The 21,567-nt window shown below is 35.3% G+C and overlaps 1 protein-coding gene across 9 annotated transcripts in view; it reads left to right on the forward strand.

Moving 5' to 3' along the window:
- Positions 1-19,490, forward strand: part of USP25 (ubiquitin specific peptidase 25) — a 126,922-nt gene extending 107,432 nt beyond the window's left edge. For 7 of the 9 annotated variants that reach the window (XM_053667225.1, XM_053667220.1, XM_053667223.1 and 4 more), the window contains 6 exons: positions 1,348-1,526; positions 3,040-3,118; positions 8,814-8,893; positions 12,443-12,566; positions 16,323-16,518; positions 16,833-19,489. In XM_053667225.1, coding sequence (XP_053523200.1) covers positions 1,348-1,526; positions 3,040-3,118; positions 8,814-8,893; positions 12,443-12,566; positions 16,323-16,518; positions 16,833-17,005 — 831 coding nt within the window. In that variant the 3' untranslated portion in view covers positions 17,006-19,489. Of the gene's footprint in view, positions 1-1,347; positions 1,527-3,039; positions 3,119-8,813; positions 8,894-12,442; positions 12,567-16,322; positions 16,519-16,832 lie in introns of all 9 variants that reach the window. The other 2 variants (XM_053667226.1, XM_037136111.2) reach the window with 2 other exon arrangements.
- The last annotated feature ends 2,077 nt before the right edge of the window (positions 19,491-21,567 follow it).

Raw genomic sequence — 21,567 nt, forward strand, 5'->3', positions numbered from 1 at the left:
TATCTTAATTTATAATCCTAAACTACATAGAAAAGATTTATCACCCTTCTCCTTAATGAAGTATAACAATATATAACTAGAACATTTCATTTAGTATTTGTTAGTTATAATTTCTCACTTATATAAAATAGTCACATAGGTGGTAATATCTGCATGCCCAAGAATTGCTTCAGAAAGGCAGGCGTACATTTGAGAAAGAAAAACCCTTGCAGTAGATCATCTGTAATATGTTTTGCATGCAGCCTCCAAATATTTATGGTTAGTAGAGCCAAAATTTAGATATGTCTAATATAAATGAGTAATTTAAAAATTATTATCTTTAATGATACAGGTTTTGATGTATATAACTATATATTTCTATAGGAGCAAATATTTTCAAATCATTTGCTCATGTGTAGAAACATATTAGTATTTATTTTCCATTATAATGAGTTATTAATTAGCCCTGACTGGTGTGGCTCAGTGGATTGAGCACCAGCCTGTGAACCAAAACATCACTGGTTTGATTCCTGGTCAGGGCACATGCCTGGGTTGCCAGCCAGGTGCAAGAGGACTGGCATTCAGTGCGTCTTTTGGGCTTTCATGTTTGTCTCCCTTTCTCCTTTCCTTCCCCCCTCTCTAAAAATAAATAAATTAAATATTTTTTTAAATAAATTATGAGGTGTTTCCATCCTTAAAGGAAAAATATGTGCCAGCATCAAGGTAGTAATAGTGATAATATTCATCAATAAATAATTGTACTGATAAAATGCATATTTTTTGAAGCAACAAGGATTCATTCTGTGCTAACTATGATGTCATGGCTTGCTCTTTCATCCCTTAATTGTGGACTATTCAGCAAAAAGTTGCTTATAGTAATACTGCCAGGCATTCAAGAACCATCCATTTACTTCGGGTATTCTAATGGAGCTGTATTGGAGCCCTAGAATTTGGGATATTAGAGGCTACATCAAACTGATACTGGAAAGTGTAAGATAGGTACTTAGTATCTCAATCTTAGGATACTTCTGGATGGCCTTTGACTAAGCTTTTATTTTTTTTTTTTAAGTTTTACAGAATTATTCACACAGTAAGCTTAGATGTCCTGTTTATTTCACCAGTTCCCTGTGTGGAAACAGAAAGCATATAATGACTGGGTAACGAAGGGCTTCTGTGGTCACTTCCTTAGAAAATTCTTTTAGTCTGTGGAACATAGAACAATATTCTTAGATGTACTGCTTTGTTTGTAATGCTTTGAAAGGAAACAAAAAGCGTATTTGAGTGCAATAATCATTAGGATTATATGAAGGGTTTAATTGAAGGATTTAATTGTAGTTTACAAAAACTGACAGTTCGTGCTTTTCCTAGGCAATTAAGCTGGAGTATTCGAGATTGGTTAGACTGGCCCAAGAAGACACCCCACCAGAGACAGACCACCGCCTGCATCACGTCGTGGTCTACTTCATCCAGAACCAGGCTCCGAAGAAAATCATTGAGAAGACATTGCTAGAACAATTTGCAGACAGAAATTTGAGCTTCGATGAAAGGTAATTTAAAAATAGGAAATATCTAATTCATATACTCAAATGGTTCTTGCCTTTTATAGCTCCCAGTGCAATATTGGAATGTTTATTTTACACATACACAAACATTTCAATAAATAAAGCACAAAATTAGACTTTACTCAGTTTGAACAGTTGTTTTGTAACTTATGTATAGTTTATAGCCATGACTTTTCAAAGCTTGATCTTAAAATTATTCAGATCATTTTAGTATATTTTAATTGTGAACCAGGGTACTGAACTAGGCAATATAATGATATACAGAAGAGTATACTATAATCACTGCCTTTTAAGACTTAATATTTTAGAGAAAAGAATTTCTCAACCTTTATACTATGAACACATTGAGTCAGATAATTGGTTAAATTAATTATGGTTTGCCAAAAAAAAAAAGTTTTCTGTTAGAAGCTCCTATAAAACTATTCACTAATGTTAAAATTTTACTGTTTAATTTAGAATGAGTACTGTTTTAAAAAGGTAGGTCTTTGTTAAAGATCAAAATGTTGTAAGTTATTTTAGAATAGGAAAACATGCTGCCTTGGAGTTCACTGTAATCGCATTTTAATTCTGAAATAAGTGATTATCCTTTTATAACAGTTTCACAAATACTGAATGAAAAATATGTTTAGCAGAGGAGAATGTGAGGAGAAATGAACATCTAGGATTAATCCCGCCTCACCGTGGATTAAGTGAGGTAGTGCAAGGGAACGGTTTTGAACGGTACTGGCAGGCAGTGAGTGCCCCGAGCGAGTGCTGGCTGTTTCAGTTTTAATAGGGGGCATCGTTTATTTTGTCACATATGACCACAAATAGCTCAGAAGTATAACTGATTATGACCCTTATTATCTATTTGTTTATGCACTGTATTCCAGTGAATATATGCTATTGAATTTGGGGAAGAGATTTGTGGAATAATCACATTTTTTCATTCTTTTGCAATTATTTATCTAGGGGACTGCAAATAATGTTTGTTTTGATAACCTGATTTCTGTTGTGCTTGAAAAACAGACTAAGATGCATGTGATAACTAAATATATTTTGTGGGGATTTCTTTAGTCGTGATTTTGATGCTAAAATTTATTGGAATGTTTCCATTCTTACCTAAAATGATAGGCATATATTGGATTCTTTTTTTACTATTTGCAAATAATGCTATTTGGGGGAAAATAAAACTTAATGTCACCTTGAGCTTGCTGAATAAGTATAAATTATTTTTTAACAGATTTTTAACTATGCGATCTTCATTTATAGAATATAATTTAAACAGTATGTATAAATGTAACATAGTAAATAAATTTAACTTAGAATTACTGGGATTGTCTTTTACATACTTTGTAACTATCCAGCATTAGTCCCTACACATGTTTTCACTTAAGTTATTTGGTAGTTGTTTCCTCAGTGACAGCGGATGTCATTTTCATTTGTCTTGCATAACATACATTTTTCAGTTTTTATGGATTTCGCTTTTAATTTAGGAATATATTTTTCTTATTTAAAGGTGTCACAACATAATGAAAGTGGCTCAAGCCAAACTTGAAATGATTAAACCTGAAGAAGTAAATTTGGAGGAATATGAGGTAATGTGCTTTTGAGAGGCTGAACTGTAGATGGAGAAATTCTGTGGTTGCCTGATCTTCCTTTCACTTTAGCCCAGCGAAGCCCCGGAGAAAATAAGGCACACGGTGGTGAAATAACCCACCAGAGTTCTTCTCAGCTAGCAGGTTAAACTTGGTTATCAGAACCTGGGTTCTTTTCCCCGCCACCCCCGGGAGTTCTCTCTCCTTTTTTTTCTTTTTGCTCAATCCTTTCACCTCCCTAGCCTTCCCCCCGACCCAGGGGCTGTCGGCCTGCTCTCTGTCTATGAGTCTTGTCTCTGTTTTGCTTGTTAGTTTGGTTTAGAGCTGGCATTCTTAAATGCTCTCCTTTACTGAAGTCATGCTGTACTTTTTTTTATTTGTTTCATCACATAGTTATGGGATGTTAGAAATTTATTTTAATCCTTGAACCACACCTATATTTATCCTTATTAGATGCTGCTGTTGTGTAAGGGAACTCACACGAGTACTGGTATTGGGCTTGCAGTAGTTTTGTGCACAAATCCATTGGAAGAAAAAGCCCAAACCCGCAAAAAACCTCAAAAAAACCAAAATTCTCTCTTAACTTTGACTTTAAAATTAGTATCTTTTTAAATTTACCAGTTCAAATACTGAATATTTTTAGACATTAAATTTATACTATATATAATGTTTCTCATATATGTATATTGTTAAATGTAATGTTTATAATACATTATTGATACATATATTTAACTATATAGTGTGTTTTTCAGTTTATAAATCCAGGGTATTTTCAGTTGCTTTCATGCATGCTTTGATTATTTGATTCCACTTAATTATTTTAGATTTCCATAAACAATTATGGTAATTAACCATATTATAACAGATAATATGACAAAAAGATGTAGAAAACAGGCATTTTTCATGAAAACCCTTAGCTAACCTGGAATACAAGGTAAATACTTTAATATACTAAAGAGCGTCTCAGAAAGAGTGTACAACAAGTATACAGAATTGTGGACACTGAGCTCTCCTGTTGTGATCAGGAGAAAACAAGGATACCTGCTATCACCACTTCTACTCAGGTTGGTACTGAAGGTTCAAACAGGGCAGTAAGGCAACAAAATTAAGCAAAAAGTAAAAGATTGGAAAAGAAGAAACAAAGTTATTATTTTCAATTTTATACCAATATAATACAAACAATCTACAGATAAATTTATTGAAACTAATAAGAGAGCTTTGCAACATTCAAACCTATGTCAGATATCAATTTTATTCTTTTATACCAATTAACAAATAATCAGAAAATAAATTTTAAAAAATAACATCATTTACAGTATCAGCCAAAACTATAGAATACCTGGAAATAAATTTAACAAAAGATGTGCATGACTTTAGGAGACATTAAAGAAGACCTATATTAATGACTAATATGTATCATGTTTGGAAATTTTGGTATTATAAAAATAACAGAATTCCCCTAAATGGTTAATTTTTTTAAATTTTAAAAAAAATCTTGTTTATTTATTAATTTATCTTTAGAGGGGAAGGGAAGGAGAGAGGGAGATGAAATATCAATGTATGGCTGCTTCTTGTGCATCCCCTGCTGGGAACTGGCCTGCAACCCAGGCATGTGCCCTGACTGGGAATCAAACTGCAATCCTTTGATTCACAGGCCCACGCTCAATCCACTGAGCTACACCAACCAGGGCCCCTAAATGGTTTATTGACTCACTGTAGTTTCTATCAAATTTTTAGCAAGTCATTTCAGGGAGCTCGATAGACTGAATCTCAGATTTTACGGAAATGCAATGATCTCAGTCTAGTCCTGACATTCTTGAAGAAGAACAAAATCAGAAGGCTTATTCTACTAGAAATAAAGATAAAATAACTATTCTGTTTATAAGAATATTAGCTTAAGAATAGGAAAATTAGAGCAATAAAGCATAATAGAACATAGCCCCAGTCAATGGAAACATGATACGTGACACAGGTGGCAAGCAAATTGGTTGCTAACTCTTCCCCGTTCCCAGAATTCAGGTTACCTGGGACTTAATTTTTAATTGTGATTTGATTCTGCAGTTCCTCCCCAGAGTGGCTTCATCGGATTGGATTCAGCATATTTTTATTCTAAAAACTTGTTACATTTTTTTCTAACTGCAGAGCCATTAAGTCTTCTAGGTATTCACATAACATACTTTTTTGGATTTTGTTACATCTCACTAATCTTTGTCTGACTCTAAGTTAGGGATCAGCAAACCTTGACCTGAAAACCAAATCCAGATTACCGTCTATTTTTATAAATAAAGTTTTATTGGCACACAGCCATTTGATTATGTGTGTTTTCACACTGCAGTCAGAGTTGAGTAATTGGTAAATCCTAAAGCTTTTACTGTCTAGCCTTTTACAGAAAAAGTTTACTAACTCATAACTTCTGAGGCAATTCTAAATAAAGTGGCAACTTGAATACTTTCCCAGGAATTCCAGCTTTATCTTTTGTATTTGCAAAACAAATTTCGCTTTTATTTGTTATTAAGGTCTACTAGTAATATAAAAATAATGCCCCCAAAACTTAAAATTAAAGTGGTTTACATTTGGGGGGAATATAATTGGTCACCTAACTGGTCTATATGTTTCTTACTTTGATTTGCTTATAATAATATGTATATAAGAGCTTTAATACTTTTATTATCAGTATTTCTTTTAGGTTAATCCTACATTGTATTTCAATTATGGTTATCCTTGAATCAATTTTTATTAAATAAGTTAAGAAAAATTATCATGATTCTTTTTTGTTTTCTAGAGTTACAGGATGTCAGTCTGAATTATTTAGTGCTGTTATTTGCCTTATGATTGGCTTTTCGGAGGTAGAGCAGGGGAATGTGGAATGCCTCTGTCCTTTTCACTGTGACTCAGATGAATAGACTGTTCACCTGCCACGTGTAAAACAGATTTGTCTTTAATCCATTTTGAACTTATTCTTGTGTATGGTGTAAGTTGGTCTAGTTTCATTTTCATTCCCATATCTGTCCAGTTTTACCAACACAGTTTATTGAAAAGACAGTCTTTACCCCATTGCATATTCTTGCCTCCTCGGTCAAATATTAATTGACCATAAAGATGTGGGTTTATTTCTGGGATCCCTATTCTATTCCATTGGTCTATATGCCTGTTCATGTGCCAGTATACGCTGTGTTAATTATTACAGCCAGGTAGTATAGTTTGATATCAGGTAGTGTTTTTCCTCTTTCTTTTTCTTTCTCAAGATTTCTGAGGCTTTTGGGGGTCTTCTGTGATTCCATATAAATTTTTGAAATATTTGTTCTAGATCTGTGAGATATGCCATTGGCATTTTAATAGAAATTGCATTATGAAACCATAAAAATCCTAGAAGAAAACATAGACAATAAAATTTCAGACATTTCTCATAGCACTATTTTTGCTGATATAGCTCTGTGAGCAAAGGAAACAAAGGAAAAATAAACAAATGGAACTACATCAAACTAAGAAGCTCTTGCACAGAAAAGTAAACCATCAACAAAATGAAAAGGGAACTCACTGAATGGGAGAACATATTTTGCAATTACAGATCTGATAAGGAGTTAATTTCCAAAATGTAGAAAGAATTTACACAACTCAACACCAAAAAGACAACGCAATTTAAAAAAAAGGACAACGGACCTGAATAGACATTTCTCCAAGGAAGACATACAAAGGGCCCACTGACATGAAAAAATATTCAACATCACTAATCATCAGAGTAATGCAAATTAAAACCACAATGAGATGTTACCTCATTCCTGTCAGATATAGCCATCAATAAATCAACAAGTGCTGATGAAGATATGGAGAAAAGAGAACCCTTTCGCACTGTTGCTGGGAATGCAAACTGATATAGCCACCTTGGAAATCAGTATTGGAGTTTAATCAAAAAAATTAAAAATTGAACTTCCTTTTGACCCACCAGTCCCACTTCTGGGAATATATCCAAAGAAACCCAAAACACTAATTTCAAAGAATATATGTACTCCTGTGTTCATCGCAGTGTTAATAACAATGCCAAGATCTGGAAACAGCCCGTGTCCATCAGTAGATGAGTGGATAAAGAAGCTGTGGTACATTTACATGGTGGAATACTATGTGTCCATTAAAAAGGAAATCTTACCCTTTGTAACAGCATGGGTGGACCTGGAGATTATTATGCTAAGTGAAATAATCCACTAAGAGAAAAAACAAATACTATGTGATCTCACTTATGTGTGGAATCTAATGAGCAAAATAGAAATGGATACATAGAACAGACTGACTCTATGAGAGGGGAGAAGGGGTTGGGGGGCTGATAAAAGAAAGTGAAGGGATTAAGCAAAAAAAATGCATATAACACCTAGACACAGACAACAGTGATGACAGCCAGAGGGAAAGTGGGTGAGAGGAGGTGGAAGTGGGCAAATGGGGGGTAAATGGGGATGGAAAGAGACTTCGCTTTGAGTGATGGGTACACGATGCAGTGTGCAGATGGCTGACATTTTGTCAAGTTGTACACTTGAAAGTGTGGTTTTGTAAAACAATATCAACCCAATAAATTCTATTAAAACAATAAAAGAAAATTCAAAACAAATTTGGCAAAATTAACGGTTAAATAAATTCATTATGATAAAACATTTTTAGTTACATTCTTCAAATAATAGTCTTCAAGCACATTAGAGTAGCTTTACTTCCTACATTCACTGTGACGTAGATATATAACTATAATACAAAGTGAGGCAAAAGTAGGTTTAGAGTTATTCATATGGAAAATAACACAATAATTAATACATAATAATACAAGAATAAACTCTGTGGTTTGTGTGCTCACAACTATAAGCCTACTTTTACCCTGCACTGTATTTTCATAATATGCTTTTTATACTGAGGAATTATAGAGTGAGAGATAACCAAATTGATTATCCTGCCTGTTGTCTTCTGATGCGATCTTTGTTGTTTAATTTTTTCATCAAAGTCTAATGCTTTTTGTTTATTATTTTACAAGTAAGTAAACTGGTTTGTCAGAAATTAAAGTCTTTTTTGGTTTTTTTAAAGATTTTTATATTTAGAAAGAGGGGAAGGGAGGGAGAAAGAGGGAGAGAAACATCAATATGTGGTTGCCTCTCATGTGCCCCCACCACTGGGGACCTGGCCTGCAACCAAGACATATGCCCTCACTGGGAATCCAACCAGCGACCCTTTGGATCGCAGGCTGGCACTCAATCCACTGAGCCACACCAGCCAGGGCCAAAATCTTTTTAAATTTAACCTTTATTGTATTTTTTCTCATGGTTTTTAAAAATTATATTTTATTGATAATGCTATTACCATTGTCCTGATTTCCCCCCCTTTACCTGCCTACACCCAGCGCCCCCCACCCCACTCCCTCAGGCAATCCCCCTAACATTGTTCATGTCCGTGGGTCATGTGTATAACCCGCGTTTGGCTCCTCCATTTTCTACTTGGTACTTTGCATCCCTACGGCTGCTCTGTAACTGCCTGTTGGTCCTTACCCCCTCTTCTCTTCACCCATTCCCCCACACTCCTCTCCTGAGTTAGCTAGAGTTTATCTTAATTTTGAACTCTTTGCTTCTATTAATATATCAGAACAGTGTATTGCTTTATGATGAGATTTCGTTGAAGTTTTAATGACTTCCTGTGTAACCCTTTAAATATTTTCTTTCTCCTTCAGGATTGGCATCAGGATTATAGGAAATTCAGGGAAACAACCATGTATCTCATAAATGGGCTGGAAAATTTTCAGAAAGAAAGGTAAGGAAAAGTGGACACAGCCGAAGAGAAGGGCTTAATTTTTGTACTTAATTCTATTCAGATATGGCCTTATCTATAGAAAAGATATTATTCACATTTATATCTTTCATGTTTTATTTTTAAAGTTTTGGATTTTCAGAGAGTTTCATATATCCCACATATTCATTTTTTTTTTTTTTTAAATATTTATCTTTAAAAAGGCGCGAATGTATTTTTTATTTTAAATTAAATCTGTGAGGTTGGTATCAATATCTTTGCATCAGCTCTGAAATACCACAGCTGCAATTTAGAATGAGGTAGGACTGGATAGAAGCCTAGAAGTTTGCTGGACATCGGAGGTGCTGGGAGCCCGGCACATGGAGTTTTCTGTATTCCCTGCCATCTCCCTACGGCTCCTGCCTTTTCACATTCCTCTGGGTCTAATCCGCACCTCAGTTCAGAGATAGCTTTTCCAGTCTGTCTCTTTGCCTGAACTTTCCATGACTATAAAAAATGTATATATATAGGTGTAGAAAACTGGTCTCTTCTGAGTGTTGTGACTACAAATATTTTATATATTTTTTCATTTAAATTGCAAATGGTTTAAAGGTATATCTACTTAAACTATAATGTTATTTATTATTTTAATTGTTACCAAGAAGAAAAGATGGATATTAATTTATTTACCATTACAATTACTCACTAGTTTACATTTACTTATTTCTCTATATATTATTTATATCCTTTAACATGAACTTGACTAGTGATTTGTTTCAAGAAGTGCTGTATTTTGAATAATGCCATACTGCAACAAAGTAAAAGATGTATTGAACTCTTTCTTCCTTCTCTTCCCTGCGTCCTCTTCCCCCTCCTCTCTCTTTCCCTTTTCCCCACTAGGTAATGAACTTGTTTTTTCTTAAATGATAACTTAGACCTTTACTTCTAGAGCTGTGATCTCCAACATGGTAGCCACCAGCCATGTGTGAAAATTTAATTAAAATTTTTAAAGCTAAAAATTTAGTTTCTCAGTCAGACTAGCCACATGGTGAGTGTTCGGCTGCTCCGTGCAGGAACGACCATATTGGCCAAGAGACAGAGCCCTTCCTTCCTCACGGAGGAAGCCCTGTTGAGCAGGGCTTCTCTGTGCGTCTGGCAGTGCACAGCGCTGTTAGCCCTACAGTTTAAGTTATTACAGAAGTAAAAAGTGCTATTAATACTTGGGTGCAAATTATTAAAGTCCTAATTATTGTATAATTTATAACATAATTCACTTCACATTGGCCATTGAAATAGAAAACTATTTTGATAATAGCTCTGTTTTGTAAGTTATTCTGATCAAGGTTTTATTTCTTTAATAGACATATTAAATTCACATTATGATTTCTCAGATTTGTACTGGTGTGAGAAAAGTATTAATATGATGTTACAATTTAATAGACTGTCTAAGACCAAAATGCTATTTAAAAAAAAAAAAAAGCTCCCTAGTGCAGTAACTTTGTCACAGTCACACAACTAACTACAGGACAAAAATTAAAATAAAGACCCCTGTATTAAGCACAAAAAGTATTATTCATTTATATCATTCGCAATTAAAAAGGGGAAGCTGTCACTTTATAGCTGTCTGCATAGTGTCTTATATTACCTTTCTTTAGTTAACATCCAGTAAAGGTCTTTAAAAAGATACAACTTGGAAATATGTTGACATTTTTATAATTTCCTTATCTTAAATATTTGTTCTGTAGTCAGTATTCCAGTCTAGCAAATGTTAATTAAATCAGCAGGATTGACTGGAAAGTTAGTAATGGTAACAAGTAATATTTATACAGTAATGTAAAAAAAAAGGTTAATTTTTGTCACTGTAACTATAGCAGTTGCCATAGCTAGCGACATGTAAAATATTGCCAGGAGGTTCTGTCAGATTTGTTTTTAATGAAAATATAATACTTGAAAGCCAAGAATGGAATATTTATTGATAGGTCATTGTCAGTTCTGTGAGTGGTGAAGTAAAATTATGTTTTTGGTAACCATAATTTTATAGTAGTATAAGTGAAGATAAAAAGGGTCTGCCAGGCTACACAGTCTTATTTTCTCTTAAATAAGAGTGTGGTAAGTGAACTGCTGACTCTTACTCTGATTCATTTGAAAATATATTTTAAAACTTTAAAAGTTGATAAAATATGGAACATTTTGGCACCTCGGTACAAAATTGGAACCAAGTCATGGTTTCAAGGCTCTTCTCAGAGAAGTGACTCAGGTCCAGGAGGCCAGATCTGAGTGTCATTCAGAGGAGACCTTTGTAACAGAGAACTTAATGGCTATAAAAGAAAAAGTAGATGGCCAACAAACTACTTCGACTTAGTGGCATAAAATAACATTTAATATTACCGTCATTTTTTTCATAAATAAAACAAAAAAATTTTAGCTGAAATTATATCTATATTATTTCAAGATAAAGTTTCTTAGTTTTGGGTTTTCTCAAAAACAAATTCTAGAAGAAGCCATGTATAAAATAACATATTTTCAGGACAGTTTCATATGTATAATTTGATTTTTACAAATTATACAGATGCATGATTCTACATTTAGCCATTGGAGTATAGAGTTGAATTATATCTGAACACATGAAATTAAATAATAAACAACAACACAGAGAGTTTACCCTAGAGTTTTGTAATTTTTCATTTCTTAGGATGTTCCATTTTTCTGAAAGTTATGATTGGACAAACCAACACAGTGGAGATACCTTAAAATATTTTTTATATTTCAGTTATAGAAATCTATATCTGTACGTATTTTTTCCTGTGGCATGTCAGGAGAAAGGTAATTAGCTTAAAAGCAAATATAACACTCAAACATTTTTATTCTCCTCCCTTTATCAATACTAGTTTGAACTTCATAACATCTAGACTTGATCATTATAACAAATTAATACTATTTGTATTAAATATTATACAAAGGTCTACCCTTTCAACCTTTTGTTTTGTTTCCTTGCATCCTGCTAGGTTTCCCAGACTTAAAAGCATTCTTTCCCTTTTTCACTTCACCCATCTCCCTCAGAGATTCTTCTGTCTTTAAATTTTTCTCAGTGACTAGAACTGTGCCTGTGGCATAGAAGAAAAAGTGACCAAATAGTCACCGAGTGAACCAAATGATGTGATCAGAAAACAAAGTAACACTCTGCCTTTCACACAAAAAAGTGACATTATGCTAAACAAGTAGTTTATTGCCTTTCATGTCATTCTTAATTTTGAATCTAAGTGAAAGACATCAGGAAAATAAATGCCAAAGCAGACAAAAGGAACTACCTGAATTCATCAATTATGACCTTTTCTCTCAGTTTTGTTTTCTTCGTTTGTTTTGATTTTTGTATTTCACTTTTAAGGCATAAGTATCTCCTGGGTTCAAATGTGTCTATTTTTAAAACATGGTTCTCACGCTTACAATGCATCAGATGATAGCTTTTATTATAATGTTCTAGATAATCAAAATGTAAATATTTGAAATGTTTTATAATTATAATTGGCTTTTTATATGAAATACTAATGCTATATGTTTCTTATAATTTTCAAGTTATATAGATTCCTTGCTGTTCCTTATTTGTGCTCATCAGAATAACAAAGAACTCTTGTCCAAAGGCCCATACAGAGGACATGATGAAGAGTTGATATCACATTATAGAAGAGAATGTTTACTAGTAAGTTGAATGCATGTAGTATTTGTTTTTTTAGTTTAATATTTATTTTATTTTTCCCATTACCATTTAGTCCTCTTAAACCCCTTCCCCCCCCCCCCCCAGCAATCACCACACTGTTGTCCATTCCATGAGCCCTTTTTCCTTTTTCATTCAATCCCTCCACCCTTAACCCAAACACCACTGGGTATCACCTGTTCTCCATCTGTGAGTCTGTCTCTGTTTTGCTTGTTGGTTCAGTTTGGTCGCTAGATTCCACATATGAGTAAAATTGTGGCATCTGTCTTTCTCTGACTAGCTTATTTGTTTACTTCATCTTTTTGTCTTACATTGAGCAAAGTACCCAGACTGATAGATGAGTGATTGACTCTATAAACTCTGATGGGGTAAGAATCACAATGATGTCCATAATCTAGGTTTACTCCCTTAAAATGAGAGAATACACTAAGTTCTTTATCTCATCTTCTTTATGGAAACTAAGTATTACATATGATAAACCATAAATGTTCTTAAAATGAGATCAGAATGATTATGTGTTTATATCTAGATTTCTTCATCACTCTGCCACTCCCCTTTCACAGGAGAGGAGAGGCTACATAGAGCATGAGGAATTACTACGATCCCAGAAAAATAACGAGAGTCCTTCTGAGCTGTACGGCCAGTAGTGGACTGGGTGTGCCTAAGTCAGAAGGCCACTGTGGTCAGGGTAGTGTGTAGGGACACCCTGCATTTTTTAACTTAGTCATTATGTTTTTCCTCAAATATTTTTTACTATTTTTGTGCTGAAAAATGCTGTTATTATAAACTGTTAAAAATCTTTGTAGCCTGTTTTTGGCACAAGAAATGCACTATATTGGATGAGTGGAAAGGAAAATGCAGTTGTCAAAGCTGCCTTTCATTTGTTCCGGTGTTTCCTGTTCCTCTTCATGCCTGTCGCACTTTTGCCACAGTTGAGGTTCTTACCCACTTGACTTCAATTACTACTTCCCAGTCTGTCCTCTAGTATATAATACCGCCGGGATTTTCTAAAAACAAACCTGATCATGCCAAACTTAATGTTAAATTTTAAAATAATAATGACATGTCTTAGAATGCATAGAACAATGAGGAGAAAGGTGGGACAACTGTAACTGAACAACAATAAAAAAAGAATGCATATTATAAAAATTATGGTATTGTAGTTACTTCAAGACTTACATTGTTTAATCCTCTTAACCACTATACAAGGAAGATAAAGGTATCAATTTTCAAATAGGGGAACTGAAGTTAAAAGATTACTTGTTTGCTCAAGATTAGATAATTAGTTGGTGGCTTAGTTACATTTTTAACTTAAGCCTTTCTCCTAACCAAAGATAAGTTGCATAAGAATGGTATAATCATAAAAATAACATAACTTTATATGTAAAATTCAACTTAAAACTATGATAATTTAAAAATCATATTTATTATGCTATAAACATAAGATTTCAAACCTAAATCCTTAAATATGATAGCTTTCTATATTCCTTATCTGTCTTTTACATCTGTATTTTTTATCTTAAGAATTTCTCTGTTCTGAGATGCAAATTAAAACCACAATGAGATACCACTTTACACCAGTCAGGATGGCTATCATAAACAAAGCAACAAACAACAAAGGTTGGAGAGGTTGTGGGGAAAAGGGGACCTTAGTTCACTGTTGGTGGGATTGCAGGCTGGTGTAACCATTACGGAAAACAGTATGGAATTTCCTCAGAAAAATAAAAATCGACCTGCCTTTTGACCCAGCAATTCCACAGCTAGAATTGTATCCTAAGAATCCAAAAACATCAGTTTCAAAGAACCTATGCAGCACAATGTTCATAGCAGCACAATTTACAATAGCCAAGAGCTGGAAGCAACCTAGGTGCCCATCAGTAATGAATGGATCAAAAAATTGTGGTACATTTACACAATGGAATTCTATGCTGCAGAGAGAAAGAAGGAGCTCCTACCCTTTGCAACAACATGGATGGAACTGGAAAGCATTATGCTGAGTGAAATAGGCCAGGCGTTGAAAGACAAATACCATATGATCTCACCTTTAACAGGAAGCTAAACAACAAAACAAACAAGCAAGCAGAATAAAAATAAAGACACTGAAATAGGGAACAAGTGGGCAGTGACCAGAAGGGAGAGGGAAGGGAATTTAAGGGGGAAAAGGGGAGGGATTTTGAGGAACAAGTATGAAAGACACAGGGATGAGGACTGGGGGGGAGGAAGTGGGAGGGAGGGAGGTGGGGAGCACAGGGCGGGGGGGGGGGGGCTGGGATGGGAGAAATAGACAAAAAACTGTACTTGAAAAATAACTAAATAAAATTTTTTTAAAAAGAATTTCTCTGTTCTAGATTAAGGGGTCAGCATACTTGTCTTGCACTCCAGCCTGTCATTTGTTTTTGTAGATAAACTTTTATTAAAATACAACCATGCTCTGAAGGATCTGGAGAATATCACACTAAGTGAAATAAGCCAGTCAGTGAAAGACAGATACCACATGATCTCACGTATATGTGGAATCTAATAAATGAAAAATACCGATAAGAACAAAATAGGAACAGAAGCATGGATACGTGGAACAGACTGACAGCTGCTAGAAGGGGTGGGGGTGCTGGATGAAAGATGGTGAAGGGACTAGTCAAAGAACATTCATGCGTGATCGTATCACCCCTAGACACAGACACCAATATGAGGAATGAGTGAAGGAGGGGAGGGCCTGGGGCTGGATGGAGATGGGCAGAGGGAGAGAAAACAAAGCAAGGACGATTGCAATAGCATAAACAATAAAAAGTGCTCATTTACATATTATATATGGCTGCCTTTGTGGAACAATGGCAGGGTTGAGTAATTGCTGAAGAAACAGTATGGCCCTCAAAGCCTAAAATATTTCCTTTCCTGTCCTTTACAGAAAAAGCCCACTGGCCCCTCTACCAAATGGTTAGCTCATGAAAGTTTTCTGTATTGACCACTTGAGTACACCTGCATTTAAACAGTTTCTGGCACATGGCATGAACTCAGAATTTTTTGAAGGGATAAATGAATTAATTGTTTACCTTTATATATTTGTACCACGGAATATAGCCCTTATTATTCAGTTGACAGTGACGGAGATGATGAAGAGGTTTTTTTTAATTAATATGGAGTTTGAATTTCTTTATTTTTAAAATTACATTCAGCCCTGGCTGGTGTAGCTCAGTGGATTTAGCACAGGCCTGTGAACCATAGGATCACGGTTCAATTCCCAGTCAGGGCACATGCCTGGGTTGCAAGCCAGTTCCCAGCAGGGGACACACGAGAGGCAACCTTACATTGATGTTTCTCTCCCTCTCTCCTTCCTTCCCTTCCCCTCTAAAGATAAGTAAAATTTTTTTAAATCTTAAAAAAATAATAAAATTACTTTCATTGCTTATTAAATTTTAGTATTGGGGGAAGTTCATCCCTGGTAAATAAATAAAAATTGGTCCATGTAGTGACAGTCAATATAAGCTGAACATGTAGTTTAAAAACATGACAATATTTTCTCCACTTTTTTCTCTTATTTCTGTTATTATACACATAGCTTATTCCAAGAAATTTTCCTGCTAGCTAAAACAGGCTGAGATTATTTTTCTTGATTGCAGTTGTTCTAATATTGTTTGTGGACATATTTATTATGCTGTCTTCAGTATTTACAATCACAGGTATTTTTATTTCATTAAAGAAGGAAACAAACCTGGTTGTTTTTTTCTTTTGTCTCGTATTAAGAAATTAAATGAGCAAGCAGCAGAAATGTTTGAATCTGGAGAGGACTGCGAAGTAAACAATGGTCTGATTATTATGAATGAGTTTATTGTCCCATTTTTGCCCATGTTACTGATGGATGAAATGGAAGAGAAAGATATACTTGCTGTGGAAGATATGAGAAACCGATGGTGTTCTTATCTTGGACAAGAAATGGAATGTAAGTTTAAACAGTGGTAGTGGGCCTCTGAGTTGGTTGGAATTGAAAGGAGTTAGAACTAAGTGTTACATTTATTTGTGTCATTTTTCATATTCAGTAATATTCATATTACTCCTTTTTTTCTTATTTACAAATTAAGCTATGAGTTCTACCATTGCCATTTATCTTTTATCTCTTCCTTCAAAATGGTAATTGTTTTATCTGTTTTAAAATGAATTATCAACTGGCCACTTCAAGTTTTATAAATCTGGTTGAAGTGATAATCTTCTCTAACTGGCTCTCCATCCTTAGTTACCTCTGTTTGTATTTTGCAGCAAACCTCCAAGAGAAGCTGACAGATTTCCTGCCCAAACTGCTCGATTGTTCAACAGAGATTAAAGGTTTCCAGGAGCCACCGAAGATACCTCCCTATTCCACGCACGAACTGTGTGAGCGGTTTGCCCAAACCATGTTGTCCCTCAGTCGAACTCCTGCTGATGGAAGATGAACAGCACACTCTTCCCACACTGTATAAACGTTTTTTTAGTTTTAACCCTTGCCTTCCTGTCACAGGAATTGCTTGTTGCTGCTATCATTTTTAACATTTTTTTTTTAATGACTGCAAAATACAAAATAACTATATGATTTTTAGCTGGACTGCAAACAATAAACCTGAGAATCGCATGGCGCTCGGACTGTGTTTTAACCAGCACTCATGTGTAATTACAAATCTGAGTGATTTCATTGTGGCGAAACCATGTTTTTGCCACTTTTATGTTACAGTATTATTTTGCTTTTATCTTTATCTACAGCTTTCTTTTAGTCTGGATCCTTCCATGACTACAGCCATTTAAGTGTTCAGCACTGTATATGATACATCATATTTGGTAGCTTGTAAATGGAATTAAAGAATAAAGTTTTATTTATGGCTACCTATTTGTTTGTTAGCAGGTATATTGTATATCAGTGTATTATTTTAGCTATAATATATAAATGAATTTTGGGGGCTATGATTGGGTGATGAATAGATTAATACAAACTTTTGATTTTGCTCTAATGTTAGCACATTGGATATTTACTAAATATTTGACACTTAAATATATATATTTTTGACTGTTGTTAAACTTAACATGGCACCTAAACCTGTTTTGAATTCAAATCAGGGTTTCACTAATGTGAGTGGCTAAGCCAACCACACTGAAACTTTTAACCTTTTCTTAGATTAAACTTGTATTTTCTTATGTATTTACAAATAGCATAGCAAGGTGATTATTTCAAGAGGTACCAGAAGAAAACAACACTTGAATAAGGGCTATTTAATAGTGAAACTTGTAAGAAATATGTATATGTATATATACACGTGACACCCACACATGCACACACATGTCCTCCACAGTGGAGGGCAGTGTTCTGCATCATATAACCATTCTATTTTTGTAAACTGTATGCCACTTGAATCGAAAATGTTCTCTGCTAATCAGTGCTGTGAAATGAGGTTGATATTGTTTACCTAGAATTTATGAGTATCGTACCTGCTATTATTTACCTCCTTTTCAAAAAGGAAAAAGCTGTAGAACATTTTATAGATGGAACTTCTGTTTAAGATTGATGAAATAATATTGTGAATGAAAATCAGTGCTTTAAAGGTAATCATATTACCAACCACCTATTTTTGAATTTATAAAAATTTCTTTATAAACAATACTTTGTTAGCATAGTAAAATATACCGTTATTTTACGTGTATGTTTGTTATAGCGTCGCCAAAAGTGCTCTTTATAAGTGCCTCTCACAAAAGATCCTGGATAAAGGAGGAAAAAGAAACTATTAAATTGTTACATGATGCTCCTTGTAAAGGTATCAATCAATGTACTGCTAAGGTATTAATGACAAGGATTTGATGCTATTTCTGTTGTAAATATAAATTTTGCATATCATAGCTATCAAAGTGTGTTCTGGTTTAGATTTTATATTCTCTACTTGAGCAGAATTCTTCTTCTGCATTGGTTTTTAAGTTCCGTCAAAACTTAAGGAACTTTCTGTGTGTCATCAAAGCTTTTGTAAATCGTCTTTGGTATTTGGTGACGTTCAGCCATAACGTAAGGTGGTTTGTGTTGTGGGTGTGGCGGACGACTGGGACACAGAGCACTCACACCCCACGTGGGAACCATGCCTTTCACAGGCCACATCCAGAGACTCATACGTGGCTCTTGTGCTAAAGGTAAGTTTTATTATTATATTTACCTTGTTTTTAAAAGCCCGTTTATTCATTTCTAGTAATGAACCGGAAGTTACAGAAGTAACCTTTTTCAAGACCTGGAGAAACCATTTGTTTTTATATCAGCTTTAATCTAGTTTTAAGGTTTAGGTCAATAAAATGTCCTTATATTATTTACTGGGCTAAATATAATGTACAGGCAGTAATTTAAAACTTGGAACCTGGTAAAACTCCTGTCTGTGGCACATTTTACTTTAAGTGACTCACTTTGATTACTATAGTCTTCCCTTCCCACCCCCTAAAAATTATATTTTGAAATAATAGAAGGTGCAATTCAAATAGAACTTAAGACTTGTAGGAACTTTTAAACACAGGGCTTAGGGAGACTGTAGCCATGAGCGAGCCTTTGAGACCCACTGAGAGTTGCAGATTCATTAAAGTACTGTAATGACCGTACCCTGAATCAGTGGTTCTCAGAATGCAGTCTGGACCAGCAGCTTCAGCGACATCTGGGAACATGTCAGAACTGGAAATTCTCGAGTCCCACACCAGGCTGCTGATGCAGAAACCCCTCCAGTGATCTGTTTTTTACCAGGTCCTTCGGGTGACTCGGATGGCTGCTGGAGTTCGAGAACCACAGCACTAGGTAGAACTATGGGAACACTCCGCATCTTACACTCATGCTATTTAATTTCCGTTTGTTTCTGAGCCGTTGTTTGTTGGAAGGTTTTCTTATTTTTCTCACTTGTAATTTCAAAGGAGCGATTAAAAAGTATTTTCCTTAATTTAGATTTGAGACTAAGGTGGTTTCTCTCCCTTACCTGAATCTCCGGGTCAGTGTCTTTGTTTTATGATTCAGAATTGTTGATTTCTGCCCCTTGCTCCTCCGGTTCCTTTCAAAAGTACAGTCACGCTGATGCTCGGGAGATGTGAGAAGGGACAGCCTTGTGTAACCATTAAAAACACACACATATATATATAATCAAGCTGATTACATATGATTTGTGCCCACAATAACTTTATCCAAAGTACATGTATTAGTTTGCTAGGGCAGCCCTAACAGAATATTATGGAGTGGATTAAAAAACAGAAGTTTATTTTCTCACAGTTCTGGAGGCCGGAAGTCCAAGATGAAGGTGCTGACAGGTCCCGTTCTCTCCAGAGGCCTCCCCGTGGCCTGCGAACTGACCGCCCTGTCGCTTTGCCCTCCCCAGCCTCTTCTCTACACGCACAAGCAGCCCTGGTGTGTCTTCCTCCTCTTACAGTGGTACCAGTAGCACTGGATTAGAGCCCACCCTGATGACTTCCATTTAACCCCGTTTACCTCTTTAAAGGTTGTCTCTCCAAAGACAGTCACACCGCGGGTGACGGCTTCAACCTGCAAATTTGGTAGGTGTATAGGAGACAGAATTTTTTCCACAACAGTATGTGAAGGTCCAGTTCATGTATCTCCCTTTCAAAAACAAAAATATGATTGTTAGCCTCTCTCCTTTAGCCTCAGGACTATAGTTCTGTTCTTATATCTGCTTTATTGTTTTCTTTAACTTTTACTTTATGCTGAAAACTACATTAGAGTTATAGCATGTCAGTTCGACACTGCTCACAAACTGTTCATCTAATCAGTTCAGCGTGTTTTTATTGATCAAACCTATGCCAAATGAATGCAGTAGTCCATGTTGACTTATCCTTGTTCAAGTGTTTATTTCATTAGTTTTACTTGACATTATATCATGGATCTGTTTCTATTTCACTAGTGTTTTTCTTACCTACTCCACATCCCTTTTCCATTCCCCACCTCACCCCCAGCCTGGAGGTACTACTGTTAACCATCGTGGCCACGTACTGCTCCACCTTTGGGTAATGCTCCCCTGTATATACAGTGAACAGACATAAGCAGTAGTGGGTTCTTTGGGGGGGGGGGGGTTGGGAGGAGAGCGCTACTGCTTTTACAAAAACGAGGCAGCCTCTATTTTACACATGCTTTCTCTTTGCCCTCCTGTAGTTTCTAGCCTCTAGTACTTTTTCTAATTAGCGTTGATAGAGATGACTTATAATCAAATATTAATGAATAATACAACACTACTTAAAATTGAGTAAGGCATGATTGACAGAACTATGTACACAGTTTGAATATACACAAGCACACACGCCAGAATTTCAATTCTCAGTGACTGTCGCGAGCCTTCACTGCCACTCTCAGCCTCCTGTTCAGTGCCAGCTCCAGTAAAAACAGGATGATGTCTTCGCTTCACCAAGAACGGTGAGGCCATGGGCTGGGACCCTCCCCGTCAACTTTTCTTCTTTGTACCTGTAAATGTACAGGCAATTATTAGTGAACCAGGATGTGGTAAGGAGGATGGACATTATTGAAAATCCAATGTTATGAGGAGAATATAAAGTGTAATATAAAATGAACTTAAAATTTAAATTACATCCTTTATTTTTGGGACAGTTGCTTTTCTACAAAATTCATTCAAAAAGTTCACCTTTTTTTTTTTTTTTGCCTTGTACTAGCCTAAGGCCTGTACAACATCAATATTTGCCTTTTAGTGAGTAATCCTCTCACTTTGCCAGTAACCTAGAGCTAGGCTAGTATTCTTTTTTTTGTCATTCAAAGCTAGAATTCTTAACCCTAGTTATGCATCGAAAGCATGTGAGCAGTCCTATTATGTGGGTTCTGAAAAGACTTTAAGGACATTTGGTCTTTCTCCAACACGATCTGTGGCCCTACCCTGAGAGACTAACTGAACCTAGCTAAAGCACTCAGGGGGAGAAATGTGCTTTTCACATTAGTCTGTGTCACATGAAAAGGCGGGGGCATTAGTGATTGGCCCTCAGCCATAGAGCATCCTTA

The sequence above is a fragment of the Artibeus jamaicensis genome, unplaced genomic scaffold (genome assembly GCF_021234435.1).
Source record: "Artibeus jamaicensis isolate MK-2021 breed Jamaican fruit bat unplaced genomic scaffold, CSHL_Jam_final contig_466, whole genome shotgun sequence".
In the NCBI taxonomy this organism is placed as follows: domain Eukaryota; kingdom Metazoa; phylum Chordata; class Mammalia; order Chiroptera; family Phyllostomidae; genus Artibeus; species Artibeus jamaicensis.